The sequence below is a fragment of the Onychostoma macrolepis genome, chromosome 13 (genome assembly GCF_012432095.1).
Source record: "Onychostoma macrolepis isolate SWU-2019 chromosome 13, ASM1243209v1, whole genome shotgun sequence".
In the NCBI taxonomy this organism is placed as follows: domain Eukaryota; kingdom Metazoa; phylum Chordata; class Actinopteri; order Cypriniformes; family Cyprinidae; genus Onychostoma; species Onychostoma macrolepis.
The window spans coordinates 23,429,528-23,441,989 of NC_081167.1; the positions used below are offsets into that span (position 1 = coordinate 23,429,528).

The window sequence follows — 12,462 nt, forward strand, 5'->3', positions numbered from 1 at the left end:
ATAAAAATAAATATCTCTCACCTTCACATCTCTCAAAATGGCAGGGTTAGCTAGTGTATATCCCTTAATGTCCTTGGGTTCTTTGATGAAATTTTCCAGCCTTTCAGAAATCTCAGAGATCTTCAGCTTAATAGAGTCCATGAGCTCAAGTGCTGCTCCCAGTGAATCCACCCTGACAGAATGCATAGACTTATTTAACAAACAACACAAGTCAGTCCAGGTGATATGTGAAAATAATGTTAACTTTTTCATAAAAGCATGAAACTTGGTACACTTGAAAGGTTTAAGAAATGGAGAAACTTGGTACACTTGAAAGGTTTAAACATTTTCAGAAATGGAGCCATCGCAAAAACACCTTGTGGTTGCCATGGCGACCATTTTACTTTCCGCCATAACCAAATTATGTACTTTGTGTCATATCTCCTGAACCAACATGATAACACAGAAAAGGTGATGTCTATCCCTATGTTTTGATGGTCAAGGATTACAATGATACCACATACAACAACATAAACTGTTCAGGTGAAGAGTTAATGGTGAAATCAGCAATGAGCATCAGAGTATCACAGCATTTACAAAAGTCCATATTATGGCTATTGTTTTTTTTTTATTTCTTTGATAATTAACTAATATTTTATTCAATAATACATTAAAAGATTGTTGTCAAGAATACTATCCCATATTTCAGAGTCAGGTAGGCGGTAGTGTGTTTCCAAAACATTCTTGTTATCACACACAGACGGCAACCCAATCAGGTGAACAGTTAATGGTAATTCAGTGACTTTATGAGAAGGATTACAATGAAATCCTAGAAGATGCAGAATGAAATTTCAAACATATTTCATGTAAACTTAATTTACAATCACTCTCTGGAGCCAGTGTTGTCTATTATGTTGTCCACAAGGGGGAAGCCAGAGTCCTGCATGCGGGTGGGTACACGCAGGTGAATCGCTAATATTTGATGTAAGGGGTGGAATATTTATGTGTAGGGTGTGGTGCGGGCTGGACGGTGACAAGACTATTTAGACTCAGTCCAGTACACACCGAGCAATGTAGCCAATCGCGCTGCCACTAATTGAAAGCTGTAGTGATTATATTAAAGGGAGAACTCTTTGCTTGCTTTCTGTATTTAATCTATTCACAATTTGAATAAAAGTTTTAATAAATGAGTTTTGTCTACCTCACATAGGAGATTTAATGCAGGTGCGGTTCGGGTCCCAGTTTTTATGTCAAATGGGTCGGGTATGGGATTAAATTAGTGTTGCTGTCAGATAACGTGTCGGGTGTTCTGTTAATAACTGCGATTGTTGGCATCGCTTACTTACAGATCTCAGGCTTCTGGAGGGTAAGAGTGAGGAGGAAGTAGGAGGATGCTGAGCCTGTGGCTGTTCTGTACGCAAACATCATGTCTTGAACTTGATGCGAGCCACCAGAGTTCAGCCAGAAGAGCATTGCAATAGTCCAGCCTAGAAAGTTGTGCAGCATGCTCTATTTGGAAGGGCCTGATCCTCCTGATGTTGTGCAATGCAAACCTGCATGATACTAACACTATCTGTTGTTTGTAGCCCTTTTGTCTTCAGGTATAAAATTCTATCCCACAGATAGAACTTTGGGAGAAACTAGGATTCATACAAGGGTTAAGATTGTTTGAAGGAAGACATGCTAACATCATTACTGAAGAACTGCTACACTACCATCTTCAATAAATCCTTCTCCCCACAAAAATTTTGGTCAAGCCATAATTTTTTGTATTAGAGAAATGTAGTACATCGGTGAGCCACCCAAAAGACTGCCCAGCAAAAATACAGTAAATATGATGATACACGGGGCAACTTTTTAGGTTAGAAGGGGTAGTATGCACTGGCCTGTCTAGACAGATATTGTCTTGACAAGAAGTTAAAGTGGATCATAAAGTGTCAGTTGCTGTATATACATCCAGAGATGAGAAATGGGTGGGTGAGGGAAGAGAGGATGACACTACAGAGGAAAGATGGAAGGGTGAAAGGGAGCACAGATTTTGCCTAAAAGTAACTGATAGAGGAATCGGTGGCACACAGGCAGTAATATGTAGGTTAAATGTAATAAAGAAATGATGGTGTGAGAGAAATGGAAGTTGTTAGAGAGAACAGCAGGGGTTGCAGAGTCTTCTGGACCAATCCAGGTCTCAGTCAAGCCCAAGATACTAAGAGTAGCCTGAGAAGCAATGGCCAGAATGAAGTCAGTTGTTGAAAGCTGACTGACAATTCCAGAGACCCACAGAAAATGATTAGTTTAGCAAGATTGCGTTGCTGTCTGCGTGTGATGTTAGAGAATTGTTGAGAGAGAACAAGAATGTATTGGAATCATACTACCACCTACCTGACTCTGCCCGAGAGGTAAGGAAAAATACACTTACTTGAGATTATTTTTTTTATATCTCTGAAATATATGATTATAATCTTGAAAACAATATTTTATTTGTACTATTGAATAAAATATTAGTTAAGCTGGTGTGTGGTGGGCGTTCTGGCACAATATGGCTGCTGTCGCATCATCCAGGTCGATGCTGCACACTGGTGGTGGTTGAGGAGATTCCTCCTTCCATGTAAAGCGCTTGAGTACTCAGAAAAGCACTACACAAATGTAACGAATTTGATTAATTAAAAAAAATCTTTTATTGTACTATTGAATAAAATATTAGTTAAGAGACAAAAGACCAGGGTGCTCAGAGAGTTCAATAAAAAATGTCTGAAGGTGCTCTTTGGGGTCGGGAATTCAAATAAATATAAGAAAGGAAAATCTAAGGCACTCTTCTTCAAAATTATTTAAAAAGCCTTTATTTTACTGGCTATTTCATATTAGAAAATATAAAAGACATGGGAAAAAAGCAACCCACGCGTAGCCTTGGATTTTCCTTTCTTATAAAATATTAGTTAATTATCAAAGAAAGAAAAAATTAATAGCCATAATATGGACTATTGTAAATGCTGTGATTCTGCTCAGATCCTGTTATTTCCTTCTCACATTGCTGATTTCATCATTAACTCTTCACCTGAACAGTTTATGTTATTGTATGTGGTATCATTGTAATCCTTGACCATCAAAACATTTATAAAATTTATAAAAATTTTTATAAAATATTTATAAAATATTTAAAAAATAAATACGGTGGGTAACTAGAAGCGAGATTTACAGATCACAATGCTGCTAAGTCTCATATTACGGTCGGTCATCACGGATCGCGGATGACAACATGCAGGATCAACACTGTTCATGTATCGGAGGGTACGATTAAATTAATGTACATTTAACCAGTTTAATATGGAGAGGCACTGAAATGTAGACCTTCGTTTATGTGTTTTTGACCTACACTGTACAAGACGCGAGAACAGTCCGCTATTTAGGTTTGTACGTTAGCATGGACTCACTAACTCTAACGTTAGCTAGTTTTAGCCAGAGATACCACTGTCCACTGTGTTGCTAAAGCACAAGATAACATTAACGTTCTGCTTGAGCAGATGAAAATTGTAACTTAATGAGTGTATGACAACCAGAAAATGAACGTTTTTGTCTTCATTTGTACTGGGGTTTGAATACTTAGGGACATTTTGCTCTGTTTTGTTTGGATTCAGGAAATTTAATAAAATAAATTATATCGCCCATCCTCTCAGGATACCTGGAATCAGTGTAACAAGTACCCCAGACACATCGTTTTTCCATTTTTTAAGCATAAACCCCATAAAACCGATGCGAGCTTCGGATCTTACAATGTTTCTCTATGGCGCTGAAACCTAAAGATGTCCGAGTTCCGCTCCACGTGCAGCTGATACTCGACTGCCATTGGCTAGTCTGCGTTCGAGGGGAGGGGCTTACTGATAGGTCAATTGTGCCAAGTTTCATGCTTTTATGAAAAAGTGAACATATCAGCTCAAATTTTGCACAGGATATTATGATTCTTTGGGTGGCACAGGGTGAAAGTAAACAAAAGAAGTAGCAATATGCTTTTATTTGAATATTAATTTCTGCTCTGTAGTTTTAAACACACATTAAAGTTTATACTGCTCTAAAAGTCAGTGTAATGTCATGCTGACATGGTCATACCTGCCCTGTAACTGGGACCTCTGCTCTCTCCACCTGACAGTGAGCTCCATACGGTCCTGCTCGACAGCTCGTTCGTTGTACTGAACACATTGCATACACAGGGCTTCATACTCCTTCCACAGAGACTCCGTCTCATCCCACAGAGACTTAAACAGACAAAAAAGATTTTTAATTTTAAAGTAATTGTCATTTGAAAATGCATAATAATATCAAATGGCCAACTTTAAAACACAAAACACTGTGAATTACCTTTAACTCTCTCAGTCGTTTCTGCAGGTCTGTGGGAGTGACTGATTCTGAGGTACGATCTCCAAGCATGCACTGCTCATTTCTGTTTAGCTGAGCCTGTAATGCAAATCTGGAGCTGCGGTACCTGAGCAGTCCAAGAAAAAGATGTAAACCATACGATTTTGAAACAATATCACATACAATCTTATACAGAAACACATAGCTATTCCTCTTTTTATATCCATACCTGTCCTCTTCTGTGCTTGTTTGTTTCACTATCTCTCTCTTCTCCACAGTTCTCGGTCGCTGGGGGCTAACTGGTGTAACAGCCTAAAACAAAATGTACCAAAGATTTTTAGATAAAATAATACAAACATAAGTTCTATAAAATGATCATATATTTGTACCTCTGAAACAATAACTTCTTTGGGCTTCTCAGGTGGTGTTGGGACTGTTGGTGCTTTTTGATTGGGTGGCTCTTTTGTTTGCTCTGTTTGTAAACTATTAGACATTGAAAATAAATTAATTTATAAATGGTTTTATCAGACAAAATTAAGTGATATGAGAGAGGCTCTTTCACTTTCTGTTACCTAGTGTCTGAAGGAGGTGTATCTGTGTCTCCACTGAACTGCCGCTGGATGGCAGCAAGGCGTCGCTCACATTCTCTGAGCTGGGCTTGTGCGAGCCTGTGTGCGTCCTCAGGGCTCAGAGTATCACACAACTCCTTCAGAGCTTCTAGCTGCTGTCCTGCCTCTGCCAGACTGCCCTCTGCAGAAAAACAAGCCTGCAGGAAGTGAGAAAGAAAAAATCTAAACCTACAGATATGTATATTTGCAGTACTTTAAATTTTAATTTGCAACATGCAAAATAAAAATAAAGTTGTGTCATGAGCCAAGCGAGTGATGTAGTTAAGAGGAAAGACAAGAACAAGAAATTAAGGGATTAATGGAGCCCAAAAGCAAATGTTTAATTGAGAAAACAAAGGAGGAAATAAAATATAGCTAAGAGAAATTCATTCCCACACCCATTTGTACATATGACTGTTCATGCTCTGTGGTCAGGGTAGCTGTAACTTTACCTCTTCTTTTGATTTTGATATTGATTCAGGCCTATGGTTGAGTTTTTCCTTCTTAAAGTGTATCTCACATGTCTCAACCATACGGTTAAAATGCAGGCGGGTTAACTCAAATCTGAGTTGCTTCAAAAATTCTGATATTTGCACTCGGACATCCTAAAAATATTAGTAAAATAAAAAAAAAACACAACAGCAAGCACACAAACTCTTAATATTTGTAACTTCACATACAATCAGTTTAATACAGTGAATAGCATTTCTGTTAGTATCAAAAATAAAAATGGTTAACATTAAAGTCACACTGCAGATATAGACAAACAAGCACTAATATTACTATACCGATACCTTCCACTGTGTTCTAACAGATTGTGTGAAAAACTCCATGTCTCTAAGTTCAGATGGGGTGCAGAAAGCTTCCATCCCTTCCGCAGCCCTCAAGAACTCTTCAAGAAGTTCAGGGTCAAGAGTCCGAAGCGTCTCCTAAAAAAAAAAAAAAAAACCAACACAGACACTTGCGAAAATTAACCACAATCTCTTATAATACATACAGACACAACAATATAGTTTAATGATATTGGGCTCTATTGCAAACAGCCAAAAAACAAGCAAACCAACTCATGTCTAAAAAGGACAAACCTCCTTAACTGATGCCTGTTCGTCCGTCATTCTCTTGTCCTTGAAAACATTGATAGCTTCTATAATGTGCTCTTGAAGACAGTGCTTGGCGTCCTCAAATCTATCCCTAACCAGGGCCTGTGCCTTTGTATAAGCCTCAGTGTAGGCTTGGGGGGGAGCCTGAGCAAGTGCTGGCTGCTTAACCCGAGGAGCTGACTGCTGTTGGGGTGGTTCCTGTATTGGTAACTGCGGGTTTGTCAGATCTTGGGACTGAAGCTTTGCCTGGGCAACTTGGCTTTGGATGAGGGTTGCAGATGGGGCCTCTGTCCTGGATGAACTCCACTTTTGCTGACTTTGCTGAGGATGTTGTTGACTCTGAGGTCTTATGGGAGCTTGAGTAGGTGGTTGATTCCATGGAGCCACTGGCTGGGGAGCACCATGGAACATAGTCTGGAAAGAAACTTGAAACTGATGTTCTGGCCGGATTGGACTCCACTGATGTTGAGGGCTTGCTGGCCTTGGTAGAGCTTGATATTGGGACTGAGGATGTGGTCCCTTGGGCCCTTGGGTTTCAGGCCTTGGGTATACTGGACTGACTCTCTCTGGACTGACAGGCCTCCATTGCTGAGAGGGAACTATATGCTGAGCTGGACCTTGGGGTCTTATCTGTGGTTGACCCCAAGGTGATTCAGGTCTAGCAGAGGGCCACTGCTGAGGCTGTGATTGCGGCTGGATTTTAGGGTAACCTGCCATTTGAGGTTGAGTTTGGACTATCTGACCTGGAATTTGGACAGTGGGGTACGTATGGGTCACTATGCCTGGTCTTATTGGTGACCACTGCTGAGGTTGAGTTGGAGGGATACTTTGAGGTTGGGGATGAGTTTGGAAATGGGCCAGAGGCTGCATTTGGGCAGCAACAGAAATTGGTCCTTGCACTCTGGGGTACGTTTGGGTGAGATCTCCTGGTTGACACCACTGGGGTTGCCCCTGAAGTTGAATCACATGTGGTGCACTTCCCTGTGCTTTGACCTGAGTTTGGTTTTGAGATTGAACAGGAATCTGGGGTCGAGGCATAGAGATGATTCTGGGTTGTATGGGGGATGCACCTTTGGGTTGAGGGGAAATTACAGTCGGATTGTGCATTGTGGGTTGCTGGGACTGAGACTGATGTCTCTGCATTGTTATTTGTGGTTGAATGGGAGATGTTGGGTACTGTTGGACTGGCCTTTGGGGCATTGTTTGGGCCACTGGAAATCTTTGTGGTTGTGGCACTGCAGGATGAGGCTGAGCAATAGTCTGTTGTGGCTGCCATTGGGCCATAACCTGTGGTTGCATGGGAGTCATGGATTGAGATTGTACCTGTTTCTGGATCATCATTTGAGGTTGCTGTGGTGTCACTATCTGTGTTTGAGGTTGCTTTTGTTGCTTAATGGGTGCAGTAGCTTGTGTTTGTTGTGTAGTTGTTTGAGCTTGAGTTGATAAATAGGGCTGAGGTTGGGGAAATACCTGTTGATGAATCGGAACAGTCACTGGCTGTTGTGGTTGTTTTTGAGTCACTGATTGTGCTGAAACTGCTGGTACAGTTTGAGGTAGGTTTTGTGTTTCTACAAGATGTTTCTCTTGTGCAACAGACTGAGCTGGCTTCGGGTGTTTCTCATCACTCTCAACAATGCTTTTTGACTGTGCTGTGCCTTGAGCAGCTCCCTGTGCTTCAGGTGAGCTAACAGCTACTATATGCTGTGGTGGTGATTGAGAACTTATTTGATATTTGTCCTCAGACTCTGACTGAGATTGTGGGACCAACTGTGGCATTGTTTTTTGGTTAACATTTTCCAGTTGACTCCTCTGTTGAAGCCAAGGTCTGTTCTGCAGATGTGCCTGGGACTTCTTTACTTTCCTCTGCTGCTTTGGAGCATGCTGTGTTTGTGTTTCTAGTTGGCCCTGAGACTGTGACTGGATTGCTACTTGTGGTTGAACCTTCTGCTGTTTTGCAAGCTGAGTTTTCTCTTGTTGAGGAATATACACATGTGGCTGTGTTGCTAATTGTTGTTTATTATGTACTTGTGACTCTGCTTGTTGTAGGTTCTGTGAGGGTTGGCTAGCTACAGGACCTTTTTCTGTCTGTTGTTGTGTCACAGACTGTGGTAAAGATTCCTGGCTTTCTACATGATGCTCTATGTCGATTTTAGTTTGAGCACGGACAACTTTCTCTGACTTAACTTCAATGGACTGAGAAGTTTTCACTTGCACAGAGGGATGAATTTGTGGTTGTGGACTACTTTTGTCCTCTTCATACTCTTGCACAACAATCATTGGCACAGGCTGACTACATTGCTGGGTCTTGAGGTCTACTTCTTGTGAAGATACCTCTGAGAGTATTTGAGATTGTTCTGGGACTTTGGCCCTAACTGCAGCCTGAGGTTCTGTTTGGCCAGGGGCTCCTGATGGAGAGATAGGCTGGAAGGAGGGTTTTTGGGACTCTTCCTCTGTCTCCTGATATTGGACAAAGATCTTGGAAGGGGGCTGGTCTCTAACAGGGCTTCGGTCTCTGCAAGCCCCCAAAGAGCTAAGCATCCCTACGGCCTCCTGTTGAGATTCAACAGAATTTCTATATCATAATGCATTTGCATACAATTCTGAAACAAGGTTACCTAGGCTCCAAGACATTGTAGGAAAATAACAGAAAACATAATTTATGGCATAACTGATATTTACCGAAAGAGCTGGTTCAGTTTTATAGATTATCTTTTTTAAATGAATTAATTTCAAGTAATTTTATAAATGCAATCATGCTGATGACATTTTCAGGTGTTGTTAATCTAAAAGCAGTGGACAGACCTGTGACTTTTCAACAGCAGTGCGGACTCTGTCCTGCATGGTGGATGCAATGAGATACTGCAGTGGTGAAGTCTTTTGACTAGTCATGACCATCATCTGCAGATCCTGCTCTTCCATAACCACCTGACCCTCTAACTGTAAACCCCTTGATATCAACAGCTACAGGAAAAGAGAAGAGTCCTTTATACCAAATCACTTAAGGAAGGAGATGTATGAATATTTTGTGGTGCTTGTAGATACTCACCCGTGCTCTGGGATCTTGTCCTCTCTTCTGCCTGTGTGTTTCCTCCTTTAGAAACTGATACAGCTCTCTGGCTTCCATCTCCCAGTGTAACAGTTCAGCTAGACGCCCGTCCAACCCACTCACATTCATGCGCAGCTCATCACACACCTGTTCAGCCTCACAGAGTGTCTGTAGGACCTAGATATACACACACAAAAACAAAAAACAGAAAGAAAAAACAGAAATGCATACGGACATCAGTAAAGATCATTATTTGTGTTAGATTAACATTTTAAAAATGTTATATTCTGCTAATATGATACACTATAATTTGATTGTATACATGAAGGCAAGAAAATTAACACAATGCACAAGAAGATCTAAGGGGCCAACCAAAGCCATGTGGTTGCTTACTTCAGGAATGGCTTGCTGAAGTTTTCTCAGGGTTTCTGCAGAGCAGTCTAGAGATGGCGAGAGGGCTTCTAGATCCACATCCTTTATTTTCTTCATCATAAGCTGTGAGAAATAACAATTCTAAGTTAAATCCTACTTAGTCTATTCCTTAATTTAGAAAACAAAAAGACAAGGCAACAAAATCACAAATATCTATAATAAAAAACAAGGAATACAAAGTATATATTGTGTGTTTTTATGTATGTGGGAGTGTGTGCGTAAGTGTATGTGAACACACTGTATACCTGTAGTCTCTTCGTGTAAGTACGTAGTGATCCAGAAACAACCTCCACAGGTTCTTTAAGTAACTGAGTGGCCTCCCTTATCAGAGACTGAACTGTCTGAGGACTGGATGGGCCAGCACTGGGCTCCTCAGCTAAAGACTGAAATATACAACTTGCTTCAAAATACTACAAAAGGCTCTCTATTTTACATTTACAGAATCAAATTATTTACTAGACTCAATGTATTGGTCCTATTCAAGATAAGCACACATTTTTTAATACTTTATTTCATGATTAAGGTTGCACATGGAGTATTCAAATTTGAACATGATGGGTAACTTACAAACTGGGCTGTTTTGGCAAAGTCAGCCCAGAGCAGATTTATCTTGCAGAGTTCATCTGAAATAGCACGGCTTGTCTGTGGGTCTGTGACCTCTGTCAAGTAGTTGGCCACCTCATTCAGGTGAACTTGGCGGGAACTCCACTCTGACATAACTGATAATGTCACCTAGGAAATGTTTACATTCCACAAAAAAAAAAAAAACATCAACAGCCTTAAAAATATTTGAGTTTTGTCTACCCAGTACATGGATTGAGAGCAACAAAGTCAATTCAAAGTTTTCTATATGCACGCATTTGTTCACCTCTGTAGTCTGCCCGTGTCGCTGAGCATGTGGACCCTGCTCCAGCCATGCTCGCATTGAGGTGTAGATATCACTGTAAGAGTCCCATGCTGCCAACACACGTCCCATAGTTCCCCTCACCATCCGTACACCCTCCAGAGTCGCTATCACATCTGCTTCCAGATCAGCCACCTGACGATTTACCTGAGTCGAGTCTCCAGCTGAAGCAGACATCAGAATGTCATTAACAATTTTCACAAAAAAGTGCATAGGATGTACAGTTTTAACAGTTTTACAGTTCTTCATACATCTACAGTTTTTTATTGTCAATTTTTATGGTCATTTAGGAGCATGAATACACAGTTCCTTTGTATTACCCAAGGCAGCCTTGCTGGTGTATTTGTTGGCGATTAGTTTGAGTCTATGGAGGGCTCCATCCAGCAAAGAAGTCAGTTCCTGTTTATTCACAGTCTCCTAAAAACATTCATTGGGATCAAAATATAAAGCATCCATAATTTCAAAGTTTGATGTTGATGCTCAGCAGCAAATATATTTTTTAAATTCTGTCACTTTATTTGACTTCACTAAAATTCTCACTCACATTCCAGTCCTGCATTAGCACACGAACAGCCTCCTGGGAAATGTAGGCTCTTTTCCAAGATCGCAGTTTAATGTTGAGTTGATTCAGCAGGTCTACTACTGTGTGTCTGTGCTCACGGTACTCTAGCTTAATACTATGATATTTAGCTGTTACACGGACACTGGTGAACCTGGAAAATGAACGCATACACAAAAATATTAAATAGTTTACTGCATTTCATGAAATAAAAACAGCAATATTGCAATTAAAAGTGATGCTGTTTCATTTGCAATATGACTCCTGGCTGATTAAGCAAACAAACTAACCTTCTCTTCATCTCTTCCATCTTGTCTACTGGCACCAGAGCCTCTCCAAACTCATTTGTGTTTTGAAACATATTAAACCTCTTGATATGATGTGGCATCTCCTCCAAACATACCTGCAGATAAACACACAGGCAGAAATATGACATTACTTATATTTTCATGAATGAACAGCTCTATAGCCATAATAAAAGGAAGAAAGTTAGTCAAACCTTTAGTATCTCAAGTTTCTCCCGAGCCTCCTCTGCGGCTCGGGAGTGATCTATTGGCTCGACCTCTTCAGCAGATAAAACCTCTTCAATACGCAATAACCAGCGGCCTACAGTGTCTAGTGGGGATGGAAGGCTCAGGTCCAGCTCTGTTTTATACTCGCGTAGCTACACATAGACATAAATTAGCATAAGACTTCTACTATTAGAATTTCTATACATTTTCTATTTATATGACATGCATTCAGACATGTTATTTTTCTGTTTTTCTATTGGGTCTGATGAATCTCAGCACACAGTCGAAAACTCAAAACCCATCAAATATCAAACAAGTAACACAACAGAGAAAGTTTCTGTGATGCAGTGACCTTCTCAGCGAGAGCATCCCAGGCTCGTCTAAGAGCTTTCTGCTCTGCACTGAGATGAGGAGTCCTCTTCATCGCTGTTAGTAATGGCATTACGGGCCGCCGCTGCTCGTTAAAGGACACAATGAAGGTGTGGAAGACCTGAAACACAAGTAAATACACATTAATGCAAAAAATCTTTCTGCAAATGTGTTCATTTTATGGCCAAGATATTATTACTCAGTATCTCAACAAAGTCAGTAGATTAAAATAGATAAAATAAAATAAAAATAATAATAAAATAACATAAAATAATATTTCACATAATTTGCTGATAAATCAATCAATTAAGCAATCAGAAATATCAATAAATAAATGTTCTTTGCTCAAATTCAATAATGTATTTCCCAGAATAACTTGTGCATCTTGTTTCATTCTGCAGTATGGACTGTATTCATTCAAATAAGACTATATCAATATATAAGAATTCAGGTCTTACTTGGTATCTCTCAGCATAGCTCTCTCCTTCGGTGGAGTCCCACCCCTCTATCAGCTCCTGATAGGCCTGATCCAACCAGCGTGTGACCTCCTGAGCCTTCTGATTGGCTGAGGTCTGGACAGACAGGAACAATAAAGAAAGATCAAAA

General features: G+C 40.3%; 1 protein-coding gene across 13 annotated transcripts in view; it reads right to left on the minus strand.

The window, feature by feature from the left end:
- syne2b (spectrin repeat containing, nuclear envelope 2b) overlaps positions 1-12,462 on the minus strand; it is a 109,597-nt gene that overhangs the window by 82,899 nt on the left and 14,236 nt on the right. For 12 of the 13 annotated variants that reach the window (XM_058795762.1, XM_058795769.1, XM_058795768.1 and 9 more), the window contains 21 exons: positions 12,315-12,428; positions 11,840-11,977; positions 11,475-11,639; positions 11,266-11,378; positions 10,961-11,129; positions 10,737-10,833; positions 10,381-10,580; positions 10,080-10,244; positions 9,758-9,895; positions 9,474-9,575; positions 9,081-9,257; positions 8,837-8,995; positions 6,020-8,584; positions 5,729-5,863; positions 5,387-5,539; positions 4,899-5,092; positions 4,716-4,809; positions 4,556-4,638; positions 4,330-4,453; positions 4,081-4,226; positions 22-172 (listed from right to left, as the gene is read on the minus strand). In XM_058795762.1, coding sequence (XP_058651745.1) covers positions 22-172; positions 4,081-4,226; positions 4,330-4,453; positions 4,556-4,638; positions 4,716-4,809; positions 4,899-5,092; positions 5,387-5,539; positions 5,729-5,863; positions 6,020-8,584; positions 8,837-8,995; positions 9,081-9,257; positions 9,474-9,575; positions 9,758-9,895; positions 10,080-10,244; positions 10,381-10,580; positions 10,737-10,833; positions 10,961-11,129; positions 11,266-11,378; positions 11,475-11,639; positions 11,840-11,977; positions 12,315-12,428 — 5,382 coding nt within the window. The remainder of the gene's footprint in view (positions 1-21; positions 173-4,080; positions 4,227-4,329; positions 4,454-4,555; positions 4,639-4,715; positions 4,810-4,898; positions 5,093-5,386; positions 5,540-5,728; positions 5,864-6,019; positions 8,585-8,836; positions 8,996-9,080; positions 9,258-9,473; positions 9,576-9,757; positions 9,896-10,079; positions 10,245-10,380; positions 10,581-10,736; positions 10,834-10,960; positions 11,130-11,265; positions 11,379-11,474; positions 11,640-11,839; positions 11,978-12,314; positions 12,429-12,462) is intronic. The other variant, XM_058795764.1, reaches the window with a different exon arrangement.